The following is a 23,397-nucleotide window of genomic DNA, read 5'->3' on the forward strand; positions in this document are numbered from 1 at the left end:
CTCCCCTCGCCCTGCTCCGCCGCCACCTCTGTTAGTCAGGGGGGTCACCGGGGGTCTTCCGGAGCTTCCCCTCTCTGCCTGCACCTTTCGGCCATCTCATGGGCAGCGGATTCCCCCGTGGCACCTGCCCGGCCCTTTACCCACTGCTGCGTGGTCCTCTTCGCTGTCCTCTCGCTGCCGCTGATGCCGGTCACGCTGAGCGAGGCTGAAGAGGCAGCGAGCGGGCAGCCGTGCCCCTTCGCCGTCCTGCCGCCGCCGACCTTGGTGCTGCAGGAAAAGGAGACCTTGGGCTGTGAGGGCGGCGGGGCCGACAGTGGGTTGGGACCCCCCCTCGTCCCCGCGGCAGCATTCCCCGTTGCCGGCGCAGCCACCAATGGTGCACCCGGCCTTGGGCTGAGGACGCAGCGGGGGTGGCGGCCGAGCTGGGGGTGGCGGGGACCCCCGACCCTGCAGTGGCCACCGCCGCCGAAGCCGCTGCCTCCCGTCCTGCTCCCCCTTACTGCCTGTTTGGCTGAGGACCAGCGGGGGCGGCAGCCAGGCTGCACCGCCGCCACCGAAGCCGCTACCTCCCGTCCTGCTCCCCCTCCCCGCCTGTTCGGCATGCCTGTTCGGCTGAGGATGCGGCTGGGGCAGCGGCTTCCTCGCCCTCCTCCTCCCCTTATTCCTCCTGCTGCCAACAGGCGGCTCAGGCAGGTGCCGGGGCAAGAGGGGTTCCTGGGGGGGAGCAGCTGGGCCGGTGGAAGAGCTGGCAGCAGCTACATTGGATGGGCGGAGGGTGAGCCTGGGCAGCGCAGAGTCCCAGCTGGGGTGGCTTCCTCGCCCTTCTCCTCCCCTTCTTCCTTCTGCTGCCTCCCGGGCGGCTCGGGCGGGCACCAGGGCAAGAGGGGTGCCCAGGGGGAGCAGCCGGGCTGGCAGAGGGGCTGGCAGGGGCCAGTCAAGCAGAGCAGCTGCACCATTGTGGCCAGGGCCAGCGGCCCGCACGGCAACAGCCCCTGCCACAGCTATATCAGATGGGCGGAGAGCAAGGCCGGGCAGCGCGGAGTCCCGGCTGGGAGGGTGGTGGCGGCTTCCTCACCCTCCTCGTCCCCTTCTTCCTCCTGCTGCCAACGGGCGGCTCAGGCGGGTACCTGAGCAAGAGGGGTGCCTGGGAGGGAGCAGCCGGGCTGGCGGAGGGGCTGGCAGGGGCCGGTCAAGCAGAGCAGCCGCAGCATTGCGGCCAGGGCCAGCGGCCCGCACAGCAACAGCCCCGGCCACGGCTACATCAGATGGGCAGAGGGTGAGCCCGGGCAACGTGGAGTCCCAGCTGAGGTGGCGGTGGCAGCTTCCTTGCCCTCCTCCTCCCCTTCTTCCTCCTGCTGCCCCCTGGGCGGCATTCCCAGCTGGGGCAGTGGCAGGCGCCAGCATCACTCCCTGGGCAGCCGAGCCGACCATGCGTCTCCCTGAGCCGGTCCAGCGGGGGTGGCAGCCAGCAGGGGCATCGCTCCCTGGGCTGTCCCTGGGCAGCCGAGCCAGCCACGCATGTCCCCGGTGCCATTTGGTGCTGTTTACACGGCCGTTCGTCTGCGTGACTGAGATAGGCAGCGCCGCCCCGCTCCGCTCTCATTTCCCCAGACCAGAGTTGGTGCCGCTGCCTATCTCAGTCACATGGACGAACGGCCATGTAAACAGCACCAGATGGCTCCGCCGCCGCCGCTGGAGATGAGCTTGAAGGTGAGGCTGCCTGCTCCCACCTCCTGCGGAGCAGAACTGCTGCTTCCTCGCCCTCCCAGTGAAAGAACCCCAGAGAGGTGGAAGACATCCTTTCTTCCACTTTCCGCTTCTCATCCTCTCTTTTCCGAGCACCTCTCCCAGAGCGAGCCAGAAGCCTCAACTCCAGCCTCCCACAGCAGGCTGAGATAGGCGAGTCCGCAGCTCCTTCTCCCCGTCGGCCTCCTCCTCTGCTCCCTGGGAACCTTCACGCCAAAAGGCGGAAAGAAGAAAGTCCCAGAGAGGGAGAGCATGGGGTGGGGGGAGAGCAGTCTTTTCCAAGGGGAGGAGAAGCCAGGACGGAGCTGGATGGGGGGCAGAGCCGGTGCAAGTCTCGCCTTAGGCTCCACTCTTTAAATCAAGTCTTCTGTTCTGTGCGCATGTGCGCACGCACGTATGTGCGCACACATTATGCGGCTCCCAGTTTTTTCTTTTGTGAACAAAACGAGTCCAAGTGGCTCTTTCAGTGTTTCAGCTTGCCGACCCCTGAACTAGTCTGACTCAGCAGCAGCCTGAGGCTAAATAAACAAACACTTAACACACACTGGCTACAAGGAATGCAGAACCGGCTAACAGCAATTAGGATTGACAGGATTAGAATAGAAAAACCAAAAGGTACACAACAATAAAATAATTAACACCGGATCCCTCCTGGAGCAAAAATTAACACCTTTTAGACAGAATTGAGAAGGAAATTAACCCAACAGTAGACACTGACCAACAAATCAGAAAAGACAAATTTAAACTCACCAATCAGAAATGACAATTTTGGAAACCATGAAAGGGTATAAGAACTCATGTTTAAGGACCATTCTGTCTAGCTAGCTGGGGATTCATGCTGAATTGTCACTCAACTTTAATCTCCGTGATTAAACCTCTTTTTCCAGTAGCTGGCTTCACGTTCTATTTGTTCTCCTCTGCGCTGTTTGGGAGAATCCCGGCTGGAAGAGCCTGAACGGGGGAATTCCTCCCAACATAAGTATGCTCTGTTAATGGTAAAAAGAACTATGCAGTCAATGCTGAAGAAAAACAGTTCAGTCTATATAAAGAAAATTTTCTCAATTTAAAAACTTTGTCAATGCTGGTATTTTTCCAATGTCATCAGGAGAACAAAGGAACAAAGTAACTGTAGTCTGATTAAGCTACAAGCAGAACTCACCAGAATTTGGAACTTTGCATCCAAATAAATGTTTGATTTCCAAGATTTCTCTTCTCTCCAAGTCCAGTCTTTTCCTCCATTCACTTTTTTCCCCTATGGTTGCAATTCCCCTATGGTTGCAATTTTCCCCTATGGTTGCAATCCCCTATGGGTGCATGTCTGTTGGTTTTTTTAGGTTTTTAATTAGATTATTCAGGAGAGCCCCACTTCTACATGTCTGCTCTCTCCAGCACCAGAAAGACCACTTAATACAAGGCAAACTTAATAGTTCACTTAAAGATAAACTTAATAGTTTGTCAGTTCTATTGTGGACTAGAATTTGGAAAAGTTAATATTGGGGAAGGGGGAAGAAGAATGACTGGTTTTTAAGATGCAATAAGCTTTTTTTTAACAAAATAATTGCTAAATAATTTAGTAGATAATTATAGAGCATTTAGTAGATAATTTAGTAGATAATTATAGAGCATTTTAGTAGATAATCCTAGAGCATTTTCTCCAAGAACCTACAGGTGGCATTGCACAGACAAAATTTGGATAACAATAACTCAATATAAGTTAAAAGAATTGCAAAGGGACAGAGATACACACATACATATATGTACACACAATCAAACAAACAAATCTCTACCTGGCTGAGAAAAAGATTTAGATAGAAAAAGAAAAAGAGAAAAAGAATGGACAGAATGTCATTAACCATGCAAGGCTCTGTTGAGAGAAAAATCTTCATCAGGGTCCAGTCCAAGCCGAGAATAAACAAGATGGAGACTGCTTTAGAAAGAAGGTTGCAGTTTATTGAAGAGGAGAGCCAGACGTAAAGATGGCTCTGGGAAAAACTGACCACATGTAGAACGTAGGGAGTGGTGGGTTTTTATACCTTCTTGGGCTTTTGTTTGGAGTTGTTCCTGTGGAATGAACTTTGACCTGAGTCTGAGTGTGCCTTTCTGGTATTCTGATGGTGGTGGGTTAATCCTATTATGTCCCAAAGGTTATATCCTGCTTCCCTGGGGCTGTGGCTGATGGATTTTTTTTTGGTGTGACGGGTTGTTGATTCTAGGAATCTTTATCTTTCTAATCCCAGCTTCCTGGCTTTAATCTTTCTGACATGATAGCAGTGTTCCAATATCTCAGGGGTTGCTTGATAATATAAAGCCCAATCTGGCAGGCCAAATCCTCCATTTTCTTTTGTTTCTTGTAGCATTTTCAATCTAATTCTAGCTTTTTTTCCTTGCCAAATAAATTTCAAAATCAATGTATTTAATTCACCCCCCCAAAATTTCCCAGTTTTATTGGTATTGTTTGAAATAAAAAGAGTAGTTTTGGTAAAATATTCATCTTCATCATTGCTATTCTCCCTAGCATTGAAAGTTGTAGATTTTTTCCATTTTTCCAGGTCTAATTTTATTTTTTTAAATAATTTTACGTAGTTGTCTTCTTTTATTGTTGCACATCTTGCTGTTAAATATATCCCCAAGTATTTGATTTTCTTAACTATTTGAAGGTCTGTTTTTTCTGACAATTGCTTTTTTTGTTTATCTCTAAGATTTTTAGTTATCACTTTGGTCTTTTCTCTATTTATTTTCAGTCCTGCCACTTCTCCAAATTCTTCTATCTTTTTCATAAGCTTGAGGTTTGTCTCAAGTGGCTCTTTTAATACAAAGACCAAGTCATCTGCAAATGCTTGTAGTTTATATTTTTCATTTTTTATCTCCAGTCCTTTAATTTCTAAGTCTTGTCTAATATTTCTATTCAGTACTTCCAATGTTAATATAAATAATAATGGAGATAATGGGCATCCTTGTCTTGTGCCTTTTTTAATATTAAAGTTTTCTGTAAAGTTTCCATTTAAGATTACTTTAGCTATTTGTCTATGATAAATTGTTTTAATTAAATTTATAAAGTTTTCTCCAAAATCCATTTCGTTTAGTTGCTGAATCATAAATTGCCAATTTACGTTATCAAAAGCCTTCTATGCATCTAGGAATATTAGCATCATCTGCTTCCTTGGGTGCATTTCAAAGTATTCCAAAATATCTAAGATCATTCTTAAGTTATTTTTTATTTGTCTCTTAGGTAAAAATCCAGTGTAGTCTGTATGTATAAATTCAATCAAAAATTTCTTTAATCTTTCTGCTATTATTGAAGCAAAAATTTTATAGTCCATGTTTAATAGAGATATTGGTCTATAATTCTTTATCTGTTTCAAATCTGAATCTTCTTTAGGTATTAAAATAATTGTTATATCTTCGGTTCTTTAGGCATTGAACAAGACAGAGTGTTGAAACAGCAAACAAGTTTATTAACTCAGAACAGAAGCAGCCCTAAAGACTGCTGCACAGCTATTTATACAGTTAGCCTCTAGGTGGCAACCAATAGGTTTAAAGTAACAGTTTCCTGCCACAAACCTCATTATCAGCTTGGAGACAGCCAGTCTGGCTTTCAGTAACAGCAACTGTTAAACAATACAGCAATGTAGGTCAGACATTAAGCAGTGATTTAAAACAGTTGGGGCCAATACATTACACCCCTTCCCCCTAGATGGCTCAAACTCTCAATTGCTGGACATAGTCCTGCAGATATTTAGGTGGCCTTCTTGACCGTTCTGAATGTCTAGGGGTTGCAAGGGTCTCCTGGTCTACCCGCTCGCCTGCCCGGCTGGGTAGACCAGGACGCTGAGGTCCAGTAAAGTCAGGTTGGCTCAGGTCCCTTTGGCCGGCCAGTCCCGGTCGGCCCAAACCAAAGTCCAATCATGCAGCAAAGTCTGCAGGGCTGTCCCTCAGCGCAGTTTGCTGGTCCTGTTCAGCGGATACTGTCTGTCTGTCCAGGGGAAGCTCTCCTATGGCCTTTTCCCTGTCTCCTTGAGTAAGAGTTCTGTTGGAGCGTGCAAGCTCCTCTGTTGGGCCGCTGTCGCACGGCCCTTGCGTGCGGCCCTGTTGAGAGGCCTGAGCCAATGACTGGTTCGCTAGCCTCCGACACAGCTGATCAATGTGCCAGCGAATGACTCACCCATCTTCCAAGACCACCTCATAAGAGAGTGGTCCCGACACCTTAACAACCACGGCTGCCACTCACAAAGCCTCTTGCCCATAATTCCGGGTCCAAACCCGGTCACCCACTTGCAAATTCCAAGGTACCTTTGGCTGAGCAGAGTCTGAGGCAACCCAGTCCGGGTGCAGTCTGTCCAGCTTGGTGATCAAACATCGGCCCCATCTGAGTTCGGCAGGGCTTCTGCCCGTGGCGGTACAGGGAGTTGTGCATTGGCAGAGTAGAAAATCTGCCAGTCTCTGGTGCCAATCCCCTGTGACAATCCGTTTTAGTGATTCCTTGGTTGTGCGGACCATGTGTTCCGCTTGGCCGTTCGAGGCCGGGTGAAAGGGAGCCGACGTGGCGTGGCGTATTAGATTTTCCCTGAGGAAAGACTGGAATTCAGAAATGGTAAACTGAGCCCCATTGTCTGAGACTAACACATCTGGAAGTCCGTGTGTTGCAAAGATTCTGTGCAGTTCCTGGATGGTCCTGGCAGTAGGACCAGGCAGTGATTATTATTTTTAGGAATATTGGGAAAAAATTATATATTTAATTGTTATCTATCAAAACAATGAGAATTGTATTAACTCAATGTTTGCAAAAGAGGATATTTTGGGAAAAGAAGAAATCAACTAAAACCATTATGTGGATTATGGATTATAGAAATCAATTGTTAATGATTGTTTTACAAGTGTAACCCAGACAACACACTGTTCACCAATTATTAAATGATTTATGTTTTTTTAAAAAATCAATAAAATATATTACAAAAAAAAGTTCACTCCTTTTTCAATTAATTTTTGGTCAAAAATTGATATTCTTTTTGTAAATCTCTTATCCTTCTAGGAACCTGTTTCAAGATTACAATTTCCTTTTCTTTATACTGCAATGGATCCTCTCTCACTCTTCTCAGTATCTCGGCTCTTGTTGATTTTTTCACGAATATAACATGTACCTCTCTGGGAAGTCTGTGTCTTCTTGCATAACTTGAATTGACTCTAAATGTTTGATCTATCTCTCCTTCCATTTCCTGTTTCCCAATTTTCAATGCATCTTGCTAGCAGCTCTATCATCAGGTCTTATTTGTCTTCCATTATATTCTGAAATCTTAAGAAATAAGATGCCATGTCCATTTCCAGAATTGCCACTGAATCCTCCAAATCTTTATTAACCTGTATCATCCTTTGGTTTTCTTTTTTTATTTCTTCCATCTTTTGGTCAGTTTCCTCTGATTTGTCTTCTATTTTCTGAATTGTTTGTTCATTTTTTTGTGATCATTTGTTGAAAATTTTCTAATTGTGAGTTTAAATTGGCACAGAATATTGGACACTATAAATTTCTTTTCCACCTAACAGAACTTTTGCCCTGGCTTTAGACCTTCATGGTTGAAAGGCTCCCCTTTTGGGTGCCACTGCAGGGATCTTTTTCTGCTGCCTCTATTAGTGTCTTCCCCTTTCTGCATTAATAGTATAAAAAGTTTGTTTCCTCACATCCTGGAGCCCCCATAGAAGCACCCATCAAGTGTCCCTGACCAGATCAATTTTTAATCTTGTGTTAGTAAAAGTGTGTCACCCACACTTATATGGCACAAAGGGGGGATTGTGCAAAATCACCCCACCCACCCCGAGAAAGAAATATTTTGGGGATATTAAAAGGGCGGAATATTATATTTCCCCAAATGAATAATGGAGAAGAACTTTTAAAAGGCAGAAACCTCTCCCTCCCCCCAGCCAGAAACTCAGCAGAAACCAGGTCTTTAGAAATATAGATGTGATAATCCTTTCAGGAAGGTTGGAGCCAGGAAGCTAGAAGCTGATGAGATTAGAAAGAAAAAGACCCCTAAAATCTACATATCCCACCCAAACTCTAAAGACATGACCTTTAGGACATACCACTTTATAATGCCTTGATAAGGCCACACTTGGAAAACCTTTGGTCACCACGATGTAAAAAGGATGTTGAGACTCTAGAAAGAGTACAGAGAAGAGCAACAAAGGTGATTAGGGGACTGTAAGCTAAAACATATAAGGAACGGTTGCTGGAATTGGATATGTCTAGTTTAAATGAAGAGAAGGATGAGGTTGACATGATAGCAGTTTTCCAATATCTCAGGGGTTGCCGCAAAGAAGAGGGAGTCAAGTTATTCTCCAAAGGACCCGAAGGCAAGACAAGATGCAATGGATGGAAATTAATCAAGGAGAGAAATAACCTAGAACTAAGGAGAAATTTCCTGACAGTTACAACAATTAATCAGTGGAACAACCTGTCTCCAGAAGCTGTGAATGCTCCAACATTGGAAGTTTTTAAGAAGAGACTGGACAGCCATTTGTCTGAAATAGTATAGGGTTTCCTGCCTGAGCAGGGGGTTGGACTAGATGACCTCCAAGGTCTCTTCCAATTCTGTTGTTGTTGTTGTTATCTTTGTTTCTTCTTGACTTTCTTGTTTTCTTTTTCAGTGATATTGTGCTGGCTAGGCTTTTATGACAGCATTTTTCAGAGTTTCCCATGCTTCTTGAGTTGTTTTCCTTTCTAGGATTTTCATACATGGAATCTTTCCTAGGTTCTCTCTGAGTTTGTTAAAATCAGCTGTTTTTGAAGTTTGAGACACTGGTTGAATTATTTTCTGTTGCTTGTATTTGCATTATATTGAATTCCAGTATGACATGGTCACTTTCCCCCAAGGTTCAAACCCAATTACCTGGCTCAAATGAATGGCGGTAGCATCTGGGTCAGCGTGCTTTTATTCCAAAGATTGTAGAGTCATCTGTAGGCTGAAAGATATGAGAACAGGATCCCCTCCCTCCTTTGTGAATGACTCTACCAGAAGAGGCATTGCTGGTCAGTCAGACATGAGGAATGGGGAACAAAGGATAAGAAATGGAGAATGGGGAGGAGGGGTGGAAAGAGAGAGAGAGAGAGAGAGAGAGAGAGAGAGAGAGAGAGAGAGAGAGAGAGAGAGAGAGGCTTCTGGGGGGGATGGCATCTTCCTACACTACCTACTAATTTTAGTATTTGAGTTCTTATAAAAGTGAGTTGGTTTACAAAATGCTTGTATTATAAAGTGTCTCTATTCATTTTCTCTGATTTAAAAAATATTTAATCAGTATACTGTGTTCCTTTCCTGGCACCCATCTTTTTCTAATTCATACCCAACAATTTGATACAGGTAGTTCTGGCTTAATGACCTTAATTGAGACTGAAATTTACATTGCTAACTGATGCAGTCATGAGGTGAAACATCATATGAAGGGCACACTTACTGATGGCAGTTTCAGTAGTCCTGGTTCAGATTGTTAGGCCAAGAGTGCTCTGTTATTAGGCAAGGATCTCACACTTCTTCTGCCCTGTTGTACTTGCCTGTTTCAACTCCCCCTCATCTCCCCCTATTTCTGCACTTTTGGCTGCCTGGCACACTGCCTCCCATGCCATTTTGCCACCCTGCACGCTACCCCCCCCCCAGGTGACCTTCACCATCTTCTTCCTCCTGCTTCTGACAAGGTACGCCCAGCCTGGCACTTTGTGAGGCAGCTGCTGGCCATGCAAGGCCTTCCTGTGTGATGTTCCCAGGCTTCATCAACAGGGAAGTATCAACAGCAGAATGTCAGCAGCCTTTATCAGCAGCAGGAAGAAAAAGATGGTGAAGGTCAGGAAACACTGTGACTGTTCACATACTGGTTGGATTTCTTCATTGAAGCCTGTACCTAATGAGCTTGACTGATCTAGGAAAAAAGTTTAGTTAGTAATGGATTGGATAGTAAAGTGAGCTGAATTCTTAAATGGAAAGACTTAACATGATTGTGGGCTGGTCTGTACATGAAACTAAGGATATATACCTTGGGAAAAGAATCTGCTCATGTTCATTTTAAGTTTATATTATTTGTACATTGTCTTTTAAAAGAACCTATAGTTCCTGACTTGCCAAGCCAATTTGAAAATATGATGTACATGGCTTCTGTGTTTCATCAGCCACAATTTGAATAGAAATCTCAAATTCAGGCATAACAACTACATAAGAGAGAAAAAACCCTCTTTCTATGTGCTTGATTCTCTTGGAACATGACCTATTTCTATATTTTATACATATCCTGTAAATCAGATCTGCTGAATGAAAATTGTAATTCACAATACAGTTTTTTGAGGAGCTTTATTATGGCTGTTCAGGTCAGGAGCAAACATATTTTAAAGCTGAGAGAGATGGAGACCAAGAATGCAGTTAATAAGTTAAAAGTAAATAAGATATCAAACTTTGAAGTTAATATTTCTTTGTTTGATTATTTTATTACATTTTTGAGGCCATCTGATTCCAGGTGACTCTGGGAATATAGCAATTTAGAACATTGGTGGGGAGGGAATCTTATAAAACAGGCAAAAAGAACTGCACAAGTCCAAATAAAAACATACATTATAACAAAATACAATAAAGAGAAGCTCAGCATTCTCCCATAGGAGGAAGGTCTGGGAGAACTGCCAAATCTTTAGTAGAAGATACTGTTTGTTATTCATTCTGTTTTTTTCCACCCTGAACAAGGCCATTGTATTCATTATCATCATCTTTTCCTCTTTCTCCCTTCCAACAAATTCAGTTAATACCATCTTTTTTCATTTCTAAAGCCACATTGTGTAGATTAAACTCATCCACCTTTTTTAAAAAAAAATGCAGCACACTTTGGTTGTTGATAGATTGAGAATACAGGAATTAATTGTTACCTTGATTTTATTTATCTGTTAGTATGCCATGTTTTCTATGTTCAAATAGGATTACATAAAATTAAACACCATTTAAAAGAACAAAATATTTTTCAAAAATAGAGTTGTTAGTAGCAGCTCTTAATTAGTTCTGGGTAAAATATAATTGACAGCTGTTCTAATTTTATATGCTGACAATTAATAAAATCAACTATTTGCTGTCATCTAATACATTTTAACATTTAACTAGCAAACTTTGGGTGTGGGCTGTGTATTATGACAAATATAACCACAGGAATTTTTTTACAAACATCTTCCCCAACTTATTGGGATTGGCATAGCTGCTATTCTCACTTTTATCTATTTTACATATAATTCAAATAGAGCTCTTGATATCAGTAGAATAAAATCAACTTAAAACTCTCTCGCATATTTTAAAGAAATTATTGTGACACACAGTTATAATTTATAAGTTAATGTATACCATTAATGTTGTAATTTTAATGACAACTTAAAAACAATCTATTCTCTGGCCAATCAGATGCCATGGGGAAGTCCACAGAGAGAATCTGCTCTTATTTGCCAGCAACTTATACCTCAGATCCACTCTCTCTGATTCAGCAGGAACTGTGTGGCTATTTTATAGCCCTTGGTAGACTTATGCATTTGTTTCATCTATGAATTTGTCTTATCCTCACTGAAACCCAAATAAATAGGGGACCAATATCTTCTAGTAGGAAATTCATGAAAATCACCCCTTTATTGGCTATTTGTTCTAGTATGGATATTTATTTTGGTAACAGTGAAAACTTCTCATCCATAGTTACTCATAAGTTACTCGTCACATAGATGGTTCTTTGGGATTGCATCAGAAAAGATGACCTTTCCTCTCTTTGTACTTTGCTATACTGTATTTAAAAAAAAGCCTCCTTTTTTGTTTATGCTAATTGTGGTTGTATGAGAATATTATACTTACTCGCCTCTTCAGATTGTCTGAATTTTCTTGAACGCAGTTGTATTAGGGCTACCGGATGTGAGCTGAGAAAATCTGGACAACCATCAGATGGAAGCAAAGATACTAGGCACTATCTTTTTCCTGCCATTTCACACTCTTGTATCTGGTAGCATTAATTGTACAATAGAATGCTTTCTTATTTATCCCTTTAGTATTGATTTTCTTGTTTTGTTATATTATTTTAAAGTTGCATTTTTATTAGGCAATTTGTCTCTGCGTGGCAGTGAAAAAGAGGACTGGAAATGAAAATAATGTATGGTCTTAATTTTCTAGTTTGGAGGAAATGACTGAATGTTTTGGGGGGCTTGTCTCATAATCAACCTCTCAACCAGGTAGTCTAAGGTTATGAGTAGGCAATCTGTTTTCTTGTCATGGTTAAGAAATTGCCAGAGGTATCTCCCAAAAGCTTTACCAACTTACCGGTAGTAAGCCTATTAAAGACTGTTTGCTTCTTTTAGATATCATACACTATACTGACTACACAATGAATAAAATGGATAGATGTTTGGCTGTAGGACAACATTACATGATCAGGGGTGTCAAATTCAATTTCACTGAGGGCCACATCAGAATTATGGTTGCACTCAAAAGGCCAGGTGGACGTGGCTGGGCGGTCATGGCTGGGTCGCCATGACTAGGTGGCGTGGCTGGGTGGGCATGGACAGCTTGATGTTGCTCATGTTGAGGGGTGCCTGTGGGGGGGCAGGCAAGGCTGGGAGGGGGGATCTGGATGTCTCCAGTGGAGGAATGCGAGACCAGGGTGAGTGCCAAAACCTTGTCCACCAGAGGAGCCTTGCTGTCCCCTGGACATGAGACCGAAAGGGCCCCTCCCCGCCCACCTATCAAGTGGTGGACAAGAGCTGGCCTGTGGGATGAAAGGCAAACCAGCAGATGGGGAGATGGAAGCATGGGGTAACACGAGCCAAGCATCAGCAGGGGCCGGCTCCAGGTCACCCCACCACCATGTGGCAGGGCAGAGAGGGGAACGCAGCACAACAGTCATGCTAGGGATCTGGAAGGCTGGGGTCTCTCTGGAATGGTGTTTAGGCACCTCGCTAGGATGGTTGCTCATGATCACATTAGAGAAAAGTCACACCCTTGGAGAGGCAGGTGAATGCCGGAAGCGGAGCTGCAGCCTAGAATAGCCGGGCACCCGAGGATGCATGAGCCACCCCGTGGAGAAGGACATCTGTGCCCTGGGATGCAGGGCCGACAGAATGCCACAGCCCAAGCAGAGAGGAGGCTGGGTGCGAACCCCCCCCCCGAAGGAAGAACTGGGCACCCAGTTAGGATTGATGGTCCCCTGGGCTACCCGGAGCCCTGGGCAGTGGAGCACAAGTGCCCAGCCTGGCCCTCAAGCTCCCTTGCAGCCCAGTTCAGCCCAGCACCTCTTTCCCAAGGGGATGCCTGGCTGCGCTTACCTCCTCCTCAAGGCTGCTACTGTTGTGCTTGCTCTCCTTGGGCTGGCTAGGCTTCCCAGGCTGGAGGAGAGTGTAGGAGCAGTGGGCCTCCTGTTGATGCCACCACTATGGGGCAAGGCAAGGCAGGTGGTGGGGCAGGACAAGGTGGGGAGGCCTAGCTGTGGGGCCCGAGGTACGTGAGTGTGGTGCATGTGGGGCAGGGCTAAGCATGGCTTATGGGACGCCCCGGCTCATATCCAGCTGGCCATTGCTGTCCACCAATCAGCGGCTGAGGGGCCAACAAGCTGCAGCTGATGCTGTGCACTGCCTGCTCCTGCGTGCTTGCCGCCTCCTGTGCACATGCCCAGGAGAAGCATCTGGATCAGCTGGAGTGGGCCAGGGCTGAAGCGATGAGGGCTGGCCCCTTGCCAACTCCAGGGTGGCCCCATGGGCCAGATCTAAATCCATCGCAGGCCAGATCTGACCTATGGGCCTTGAGTTTGACACATCTGATCTATATAAACCCATCATACTATATTCTTTAGGAACAGACAACATTATTCAGGGTACAGAAAAGGCGCTGGAAATATTAAGCTGTATAAATTAAAGACCTGCAATAAGAAAAAAAAGCCAACATCATTAAAAACTAGCTTACATCCCTATATCTTGGCATATTTTTCCATTCTTGCAAATTATCTTTGCTTTTTTCCATTCATCCTTTCATACATGAACTTTTGTTCTTTAAGCAATGTTATGCTTATCATGTGAATGGATGCGCTGGTTCTAGTGGCATTTCTTCTGTCCTTTTGGATTATCTTCACACTTAATTAGCACAGAAAATGAAATATGCCAATTAATTGAGAAGTCTTTATGAATGCTCTGGGTTTGGATTTATTTATTTATTTTTTTAACAAAAACCAGACTTCCCTACCCTGCCATCCTCTAGATGCATTTGCACAACTACTCCCATTAGCTTCCAATGACACCTCCCCTAAAGAAGTGGGTAGGCATGCTGAGTTTAGCCCAAATACAACTAGAGGATGTGAGGATCAGAAAAACTGTCAGAGGAATCATAACATTGAAAATTTAGTTTTTCAAACATATGGCTTTAATATCCACACCCTAATGGTGTCCATTTCTATGTGAAAAAGTATACTTTGCCTTTTAATGTATATGCTCATGTTATTTTTGAATGTTAGTGCATCTATGTCTGAAAATAAAATAATGTATGCTTTGTGATAAAAGCAGAATAGATGATACTAATATGTCTCTCTTTCCCTCCCTCCCCCTCTCCCCTTCCTTCCCCTTTCTCCTTTTTCTATTATAAATCCCCTGAAGGCACAGTTAGCTGAACAAGTTAAACTAGCTCTTTCTGTCTTGTTTTGTTGGCAACTGAGAAGTTACTTTCTTATAAAAACAGAAGAGAAGCATGCTGATTGGATATAGTACTGGAAAGGATATGACATCAGCCATATTCCTCACTTTGTTCTGTGTGTCTGAAATCTGAAAATGTTTAGGTGTTTTGGTCACTGTTGACGGTAGCTGCAGAAATCCCTTAATAAATAACTCATGGAACTTGAATCTGGGTTGTTTTTGTTTTTGGCTGGTTTGTTTGTTTTAAAAGAGGCAAGTTGGAATTTGAACTCTCATGATTTCAACTTTGAAGTGGAATAACTGTAGCCCAGTATTGCAATGGATGTGGAAGAAGAAAATACTGGTCTTTGCCTATTTCGAAGTTCAGGAAGGATCACTCATCCACATTATCTACTTAATCTACTGATGGGTGGTAAGTAAACACTCTGTTATGTGCAGTTTCATAGCAGATGTGAAAAAGCCAGAGAAGTTGTGAGTTGGCGGTTAGCAGAATTTATTTCTTTAGAATATTTTTTTTTAGCAGAGAGAATAATCAATAAAAAGGATCAAATATAGAAAATACAGAAGAGTGTGCAAAAAAAGTTGCTAAAATAGAGATTTTTTTTTAAGGCTGGAGATTTACAAATGTAAATTGCATTACCTGTTTGACTTTTGCATTGCTTCATAGTATCAGCATCAAATATGAGAAAGTTGATTAGTTCACATAATTTGAACAATATCCTTCAGGGTCCTCCTCTTATGTATGATGTTTTGAATAATATTGGAGTTTGTGTACAACTAGGGATAATTCTTTCAGTATAATTTTGGAATTGCAGCAACAATGACCTTAGCATTCACCCCATAATGTCTCACTGTTGACTTTCTGCTTGCAAACTTCTTTTAAAAATATTTATTAAAAATGGCAGTATGCACATAAAATAATTACAATGATATGTTTGTGATCTGCAGTTTTATGTCGAATTTCTGTAGGGCTTCAGTGCTCTCAACAAACATATTGATTTTCTGCAACCGAAAATAGGTTAACCTTAGTAGTTATTCCTACTTATGGTTATACAGTATTCCATTTATCATTTCAATAATAGATGTTTATATAAATTTAAAGTTGGGTTATATAATCTTAAATGCAGTTTAATTCGAAAAGTTATATATTAAACAGGCTGCAAAAAATAAAGCAAAAAAATTTAAACTGGGAGAAAAGACAAATCTGAATCATGACACTTTTATAGATCTAGAAACTTGTATGGAAAATAGTTTCTTTATATTCAGTAGTCAGAAAGATTTTATTCCCCCCCCCCCAACTCCTGAAGATTGTAGCTTCTGAGAAACAAGGAGTTTACAGAAGAGGTATGAGATGATTTTTAAAAAAATGAGAAAAACAGTTCCATTCTTCATGTTCAGATTTTTTCTGAACCTCATTCTAAGGATGAGTCCCTACATCCTTAAACATTAGAGAAAAATATTCATATATTTCTGCCATCTTTTAATCCCCTAAATAATGTCTAAAAATTATAGGAAGGTTTCTATATAAAATTTGTGCATGTACACAATTCTTATATCTAGTGGTCAAACCACACTGGCAGGCTGAATTTGTGGTCTGAACACAAACAGTTTGCAAGGGAATAGTTTATAAGTACCATATATATGTGGTTCAATCCTTACAGTATTGTCAGAATTGGTGATCTGGTGATCTAATAAAATATCAGCCATTAAAAATATCAATTTTAAGCTATATATTATTTCACTTGGGCATCCCGTGCATACCACTGATGGTTCACATGTTGTATGATGCTCACTGATGATATTTTATGTTTTAGTATGAATGCAATTGAGCTAAAAGCTATTTTATAGCATGTATAAAAAGAAAAGATTGGAAACCAACCAATATAATCAACTCTTAAATATAAATACAAGAATACATTTCTTTCATCCTGTAAACATTTTACATCAATATGAAACTTAGCTTCCCTCTGTGTAGCATGTAAAACTTCCTACATCTGTCAACAATTGTGTATTGAAGAATTATAACTTCGATATTTAGTATATTTTTTGATTATTTTGTTTATACAGAGAGTTTCTCATATAGGGAAATTTCAGATATATATTAGAGGACCTTCACTGACAATTGAAATATGGCAACACTATTAATGTAGTAAAATGAACAATTATTAGAATAATGATTTGTCTGCATAACTGCAATAATGATGTGTCTGCATAATTGCTAGAATAATGATGTAATGCATAATCACTGGGAAAATTCACTGGGAAAGTTCTGTGTCAGTAATATGTGGCTAACCAAATGCGCATTGCACATGGATACTTTGTATGTAGCAAAACCTTCCATTGTATGCCCATGAGAAACGAACCAAATGTATTACAGTGTATTATCATGTGTAGTCCCTTTGTTCCTGAAAGAAGGGTAGTATAAAAACTGAAGTCTAATCCCGCCCTCCTCGTTCAGAATTGCCTATCTCTAATATGTCTCTGAACCTGCGCAATAAAACTCTCTGCTAAACCCCTCTGGAATTCGTAAGAGTTCTTTCGTTTTCCACAAGAAATTTGGCACCTCCAGATGGGACTCTTATGAAGAGGCCGTTGTCCTGCCAGACGGACTGCCCTGGGGGAAACCCCTCTCCTATCGGCGATATCTCCAAGCCGGGTCTGTGGCCTTTGACTATGGGGGGACCTCGACGGGAAGAGAGGGAATTTACCACCAGTGAAGCATTCCAGTCAAGGATCCACTGAGGGGAGCAGACAGGTCTTTTAATCCACAGGAGGGTCTGGAACGCCTGCAGGCAAGTATTATAAAAAGGGGTACCTGATCCCATTTGGATCAGAAGAGGGAATTGATCAATCCCTTGGAAGACAGAGGTGGCGTCCTTAAGTCTTCAATAGGTAGGATTGTGTGGGTGGTTAAACCATCGCATTTCCTGCTGAGCGGCCGTTGGAAATTCCGGGGCTCCAGGTCGATGGTAGTGTTTTAAGGTAGAATGGGAGGAAAACAGACTAAGGAGGGTGTTGGTCAGACGCCACTCCAGTGTATGTTGGCAAACTTTAAAAAAAGGGTTTAATAGGGATTATGGAAACCCAAGACCAAATCCAGCCATATTAAAAAGATTCTGTGAATCTGAATGGACCACCTTTGGCATAGGGTGGCCCAAAGAGGGGTCGGCGCACCCCGAACTCGTGGCACGGGTTCATCAAATTGTGACTGGAAGGGGTCATTGGGACCAATATCCCTACATAGACCAATGGCAGATTAATATTGCAGAAAAGCCTAGATGGTTAGCTAAGTGTCAAATTGAATGTGCAAAGATATATTTGGCAACCCAAAAAGCAAAACCTCAAACAAAACCTAAGATTCTGAGCCAGGAAGAAAGGGAGGAACTTGCCAGACCCCCTCCCTATGTTCCTAGAAGAGAAGAAGGGGGAATTCATCAGCAAACCCCCCCCCCCTTAGAGGCCCCTCTGGCTGAAAGGGATGAAGTCCACCTTAAACCAGAAGCCGGAGCGGAGGGAGAGATAAAAACAGAACAGGGTTCTCAAAAGCAAACACAGGACTTGGATAGAGATGAAAGAGAAACACCCGTTTCTAGCTGAACCAGAAATAAACACACCAAACCAAAGATAGAAGAAACCATAGCCCCTTTAAGAGAAGTTTTGGTTCCTGGACCAGACAACTTCAATGTCTCAATGCTTCAATATGTGCCCTTTACAACTACTGACTTACTTAATTGGCGTCAGCAATACGGGCCATTTACAGAAAAGCCTCAAGAAATAATAGAGTATTCAGTTCAATGGTTCTTGAACAGTAACGTTTACTCTTGACAGCAGATTTCTTCATGGTGTCTTGCAGATACCGTCTTTCCCCGAAAATAAGACCCAGTCTTATTTATTTATTTTGCCTCCAAAAGAGGCACCAGGTCTTATTTTCAGGGGGTGACTTTTCCATTCACCTCACGGTGGCAGCACTGACAGCTGGCCTACTTCTTCTGCGGCCAAAGGATCAGCTTCATTCTGCAACTCAGAATGGAGCTTGGGCCTGCATTTGGTAGTCAGGCCCTTCCAGAAGGCCTCTGTAGCTGATAACCGAGCAATGGATTCAATCCATAGCTCAGTTCTCGGCTGCAGAGGCCTTGCAGAACCAAGCTATGGATTGAATCCATAGCTCGGTTCTCAGCTTCAGTGACTTTCCGGAAAGGCCTCTGACTGCAAAATGCAGGCCTGGGGACACTGCAGAAGAAGTGGGCCAGTGAGGAAAGGCTTGGCTGCAAGGTAAGAGGGTGCGGGACGCATGAGGTAGTTCCACCACCCTGCCCTAGCTTGATTTTTAGGTGTGTGCCTCGCCCCAAAACTAGGGCTTATTTTTGGGGTAGGGCTTATATTAGCCCCCCCAAATCAAGCTAGGGCTTATTTTCAGGGTAGGCCTTACTTTTGGGGAAAGATGGTATTTTTCCATCAGTTCCATCAATGCTACTCTGCTGAACTGTCAGGAATTGAACAAGAATTCTCTTGTAAACTGAATTTAAGTATATATGTTATACCTAAGAATAGTCAATAAATTATAGAAGTGTATATCTCCATAGAAAGTAACTGCCTTTTAAAATTTCTTCAGACCCAGGTTCTTGCTTCTTTTTTAGCAAAAGTAAATTACGTGCTAAAACATATCTCTAATACTTCCAGTACAGATCATACTCAAAGAAATCATTTTTGTAAATTTTGCCTTGTGGCAGAAATCCTTCAAAGCAATTACTTTTTCTTACATTTTTCCTGTTATTTTAGTGGTAATTCTGTAGTTTGGATATGCCGATATAATCAGCCCAGGGTATTAATGGACTAGAATGAGGATATAAAAATTAAATGCTGACTTTGCATCTTTAACAAGAGACATGTTGGGAGGGCATGCCTGGTTTATTAACACTTAATCTTTCTGCCTAAGCAAATGATAGCCACAGAATATAGAGCCCAATTCAGTGCCCATTTTGAAAGGATATTTTGATTAATTTATTTTGACTGAGCTGGCACTATTGGCACAATGCCTGTTACTTTAGCCCGGAGCAAGACTAGTTTTGTTGCTGTCTTTAATTATTGAAACCTTTGAAATAGTTTATCTGAGCACACACTTTTATTTGAAAACCTTTCTCTGTGAAATCGGTTGTGCAATTGATCTTATAACTCCCCTACTTTAACTAACATAGTATATGATCCTCCTCATGATTAGGGACTTTGTTTTCTGGAAGTTCACTATGTAGAAAAGGTAAATGATGATAGCTCAGAACTAATTACTACTACCAACACAGATGTTAAGTTCTGTATTTATAGCTTGTTTGGAGATATTATATACCCTTGACTGAAGATCAGTATATGCCTGGGATGGTCGTCCTCTTCCATCAACGTCACAGCTTCGGGAGAGATGTACATGGAGCAATAAGAGAGGAAGGGGACACCTGCCTAGTCAGCCAGATTAGTTAAATCAACTCTGGTGATAAGTGGAGTGACAGGTTGTAGACAGATTGCCCTCACATCCAAATCAAGCCCTGTACTTATAGTTTAGATAGCAGCTGGGAGTGATGGGAATTGAAATCCAACATGCATGTGGGGTATCAAGTCATCTATCATTGTGATACCTGATATTCTTTCAACAGCACTGCATCTGCAATCACAATAGTAATAGTAATAATAATAATAATAATAATAATAATAATAATAATAATAATAATAATAATAATAATAATAATAATAATAATAATAATATATTGAAATTAGAAAGGCCACAAATCTGAAAGAAAATTGAGCTGAATGGGGTCATCTGATCATTTAGTTCACTTAACTAAAAGCAAGAATATTAATGAACATCATCCTTAAAAAAATGAAGTCATACCAGTGGTGGCGAACCTATGACACGGGTGCCAGAGGCGGCACTCAGAGCCCTCTCTGTGGGCACGTGTGCCGTCGCCCCAGTTCTAGGCCTTCAGCAGGGTTTTATAAAACGTTTTCGCTTTAGGCCTCTGCCGCCATGTGCAAAAAAAAAAAAAAGGTTCAATCAGTCAATTTCAACTTCTCACGGGAAAAAAAAGATTTTCCAAAGTTGGAATTGATTGATTGAACTTTTTAGTCCCACCCAGTCTGCCGTTACCACTGCAGCCACGCCTACCCAATAGGCCACACCCAGCCAATAGACCACACCCACCCGGCACTCGATGATGCATAAGTGGGTTTTGGGTTGCAGTTTGGACACTCAGTCTCTAAAAGGTTCGCCATCACTGGGCCATACTGTCCAAGTCCATGCTTGAAGTAAAAGACCATTTAAAATGATTAAAGAGTCATGAAATTGAAAGATTCTTTTAATTCTTTTTCAGGTAAATAAGAGGGATAACATTTTTGCTGATCTGTATTTCTTGTTAGCCTTTATTGTGGAATTGTGTTTCTTTAGCACTATATTAATTATCTGACACAATGTGAAAAAGAATTGTCAGATAGGAAATGTAATTTTTCATTTTTATCATCAAATTGAGCAGAAACCTAGTCATTACTAACTGCTGGTTATTTTCTTGGAAACATTTACAATAACTTTTCAATATGTTGTATTACTACTATACTGGCATTCAATTTGTTACTTTAGAACCAAATAGTTTATAGAATTTTAATGACCCATACACCAAGAAACTTAGATTCTAAATTTTGACATCAATGAAAAGGAGAAAATGAAGGAAAGGAAGGTAGAGATTATAAATAAACTACTGTGTTTTATGTAGCAGGTATTTAAGCTTAGTTGTAGGCTGAGTTCATGTGCAATGTAGCAGCTCAGGCACTGTATTAAGCCCTTGTAGAAGAGGCAGTCTTAGAAGTAGCATTTAGACGAATGGAGGATTATTTAACTTCTCTGGTAAGCAGGTTAGCCATACAAGACAGCAAGAGAGAAATAGTGAAGTTTTTTAAGTTCTTCAGGTATCGCTGTAGGAGCAAGGTCACAATTAGGTATTTTGTGTTATAAGTGGAGACAGAAAACATGGGTCATGGATCTAATACAGTACATTGGATCCAGGAATGGAAAGAAATCCGGAATATAAGACCTGATGTGGAATCAGAGCCATGCTTAATATAAATACATTTGATGAGCATATTTTGATGAGTCCCATTCCACCTCCCTGCCCATGTTTACATACGGAACAGAGTGTGTGAATGGGGTCTACTCATTGATGTGCCCCAGTTCCTGTTCACATTCAGAATTCTTGATATGAAATTCAGGAGCAAACTTTGAAACTCATTCCTGCCTTATGTCATGTGCATAACTCCCATATTAATGCCATGCATGAAATCTGCTATAGTTAAGGGGTTTTACATTCCTTCAGTTTTGTTGGAGGTAAAAAGCTGTGCCTTTTTTGTAAATTGTTTTCTTCACATTAGGCAACCAAATAAAATGAGCAGCATAGCAAAAGGCATAGAGATGGCAGCAGTCATCTTGATGACTGGCTTTTATCTGTTTCACCAAGTGTGATATTTTGGGTTTTTCCCCAGTTATATGGGTCTCAAGATAAGAATGACCTGCCAGGCAATAAAATATAATTGCCTTTGCTTATTGAAGCAGTATGAAGGATTTAATCATAAACGCATATAATCTTAGAAAATCCATTTAGTAGTGGGAGCTTTATTAAAGTATTATCCAAATTCAAGTATAGAGATCTACTAATTAAATTATATCCTTTTTCTCCATTTTCATACAGATTTTGTCTCTGACTGGTCTCCTTTACATGAAGCATCCATTCATGGGAGACTACATGCTCTGAAGAAACTCATCAATCAGGTATGGTGATAAAAAGAAGATCAATCTTTTGCTTATCCTCATCATTAATTTTTTTCTGAAGACAGGCTGTACTTCACAATATAAGGTTGACTGTGCTTTGACTTCAAGGAAATCTATATTGCAGTATTTTTTCTCTCTCTTTCTTTACAATATTTATAGCCAACTTTCTCATTTTTATTTACACACAAACATGTACATCATTAAAAACACTAGTATATCAAAGGTGCCATTGACAATCTGAGGGCAAGAAATCTGCTGAACAGTGCTGCTTTTGCCTTCTCACAAAGTAATTACAGAGTTAAGACCTGACTTAACTGACTTACAAAAGTGTCATCTACATATCTGAGCCAGAGTTTGGGGTGATCCCATAGGTGTTCCTTCTATCTGTTTGTATCTTTGTCCATTGTGGATGATTGTGGATCACCCCTCTCACCCGTCATCGCAAACCTATACATGGAACACTTCGAAACCAACGCCTTAGACAAATCTGAACACAAATCCAAACTCTGGCTCAGATATGTAGATGACACTTTTGTAATTTGGCCACACGGGAAAGAAAAACTGGACAACTTCCTCACACATCTCAACAGCCTACACCCCAAAATACAATTCACAATGGAAATAGAAGCCAACAACCAACTCCCCTTTCTGGACGTCCTAATCTACAAAAAACCCAATGGCTCCCTAGGACACATCATCTACCGGAAAAAAACACACACCAACCGCTACTTAAATGCACAATCCCACCACCACCCTGCACAGATCATCTCCGTAGCCAAGACCAGAACCAAATGCCTAGCCGACAAAGATCACCTGAAAACTGAATTACACACGCTCACAAACGTACTAATCTCCAACGGATTCCAAAGAAATACAATTACCAACCTAATCCAAAGGGAAACACCCCCCAAGAACCGAGACAAAGAACAGTACAATGACATCACCCTCCTCCCCTACATCAAAGGCACCACAGATAAAATCAGCAAAATTCTGCACAAACACAATATCAAGACAGCCTTCGGCACCAACCAAAAAATAGCCAACATCTTAAGAAACCCCAAAGACAGGATCCAGCTAGAAAACCAAGGAGTCTATGAAATACCATGCAAAATCTGCCCAGCCACATACATTGGACAAACTAATAGGAGAATAAATGCCCGCATCGCAGAACACAAGAACGCAGTCAGAAAAG

At 42.0% G+C, this 23,397-nt stretch overlaps 1 protein-coding gene across 2 annotated transcripts in view; it reads left to right on the forward strand.

Annotated features, from left to right (window-relative positions):
• The first annotated feature begins 14,509 nt into the window (after positions 1–14,509).
• The window catches only part of ASB9 (ankyrin repeat and SOCS box containing 9), a 20,066-nt gene continuing 11,178 nt past the window's right edge, over positions 14,510–23,397 (forward strand). For both annotated transcript variants that reach the window (XM_015818906.1, XM_015818907.1), the window contains exons 1-2: positions 14,510–14,816; positions 22,126–22,205. In XM_015818906.1, coding sequence (XP_015674392.1) covers positions 14,723–14,816; positions 22,126–22,205 — 174 coding nt within the window. In that variant the 5' untranslated portion in view covers positions 14,510–14,722. The remainder of the gene's footprint in view (positions 14,817–22,125; positions 22,206–23,397) is intronic.

The sequence above is a fragment of the Protobothrops mucrosquamatus genome, unplaced genomic scaffold, assembly GCF_001527695.2.
Source record: "Protobothrops mucrosquamatus isolate PMUCROS unplaced genomic scaffold, P.Mucros_1.0 scaffold816, whole genome shotgun sequence".
In the NCBI taxonomy this organism is placed as follows: Eukaryota; Metazoa; Chordata; class Lepidosauria; order Squamata; family Viperidae; genus Protobothrops; species Protobothrops mucrosquamatus.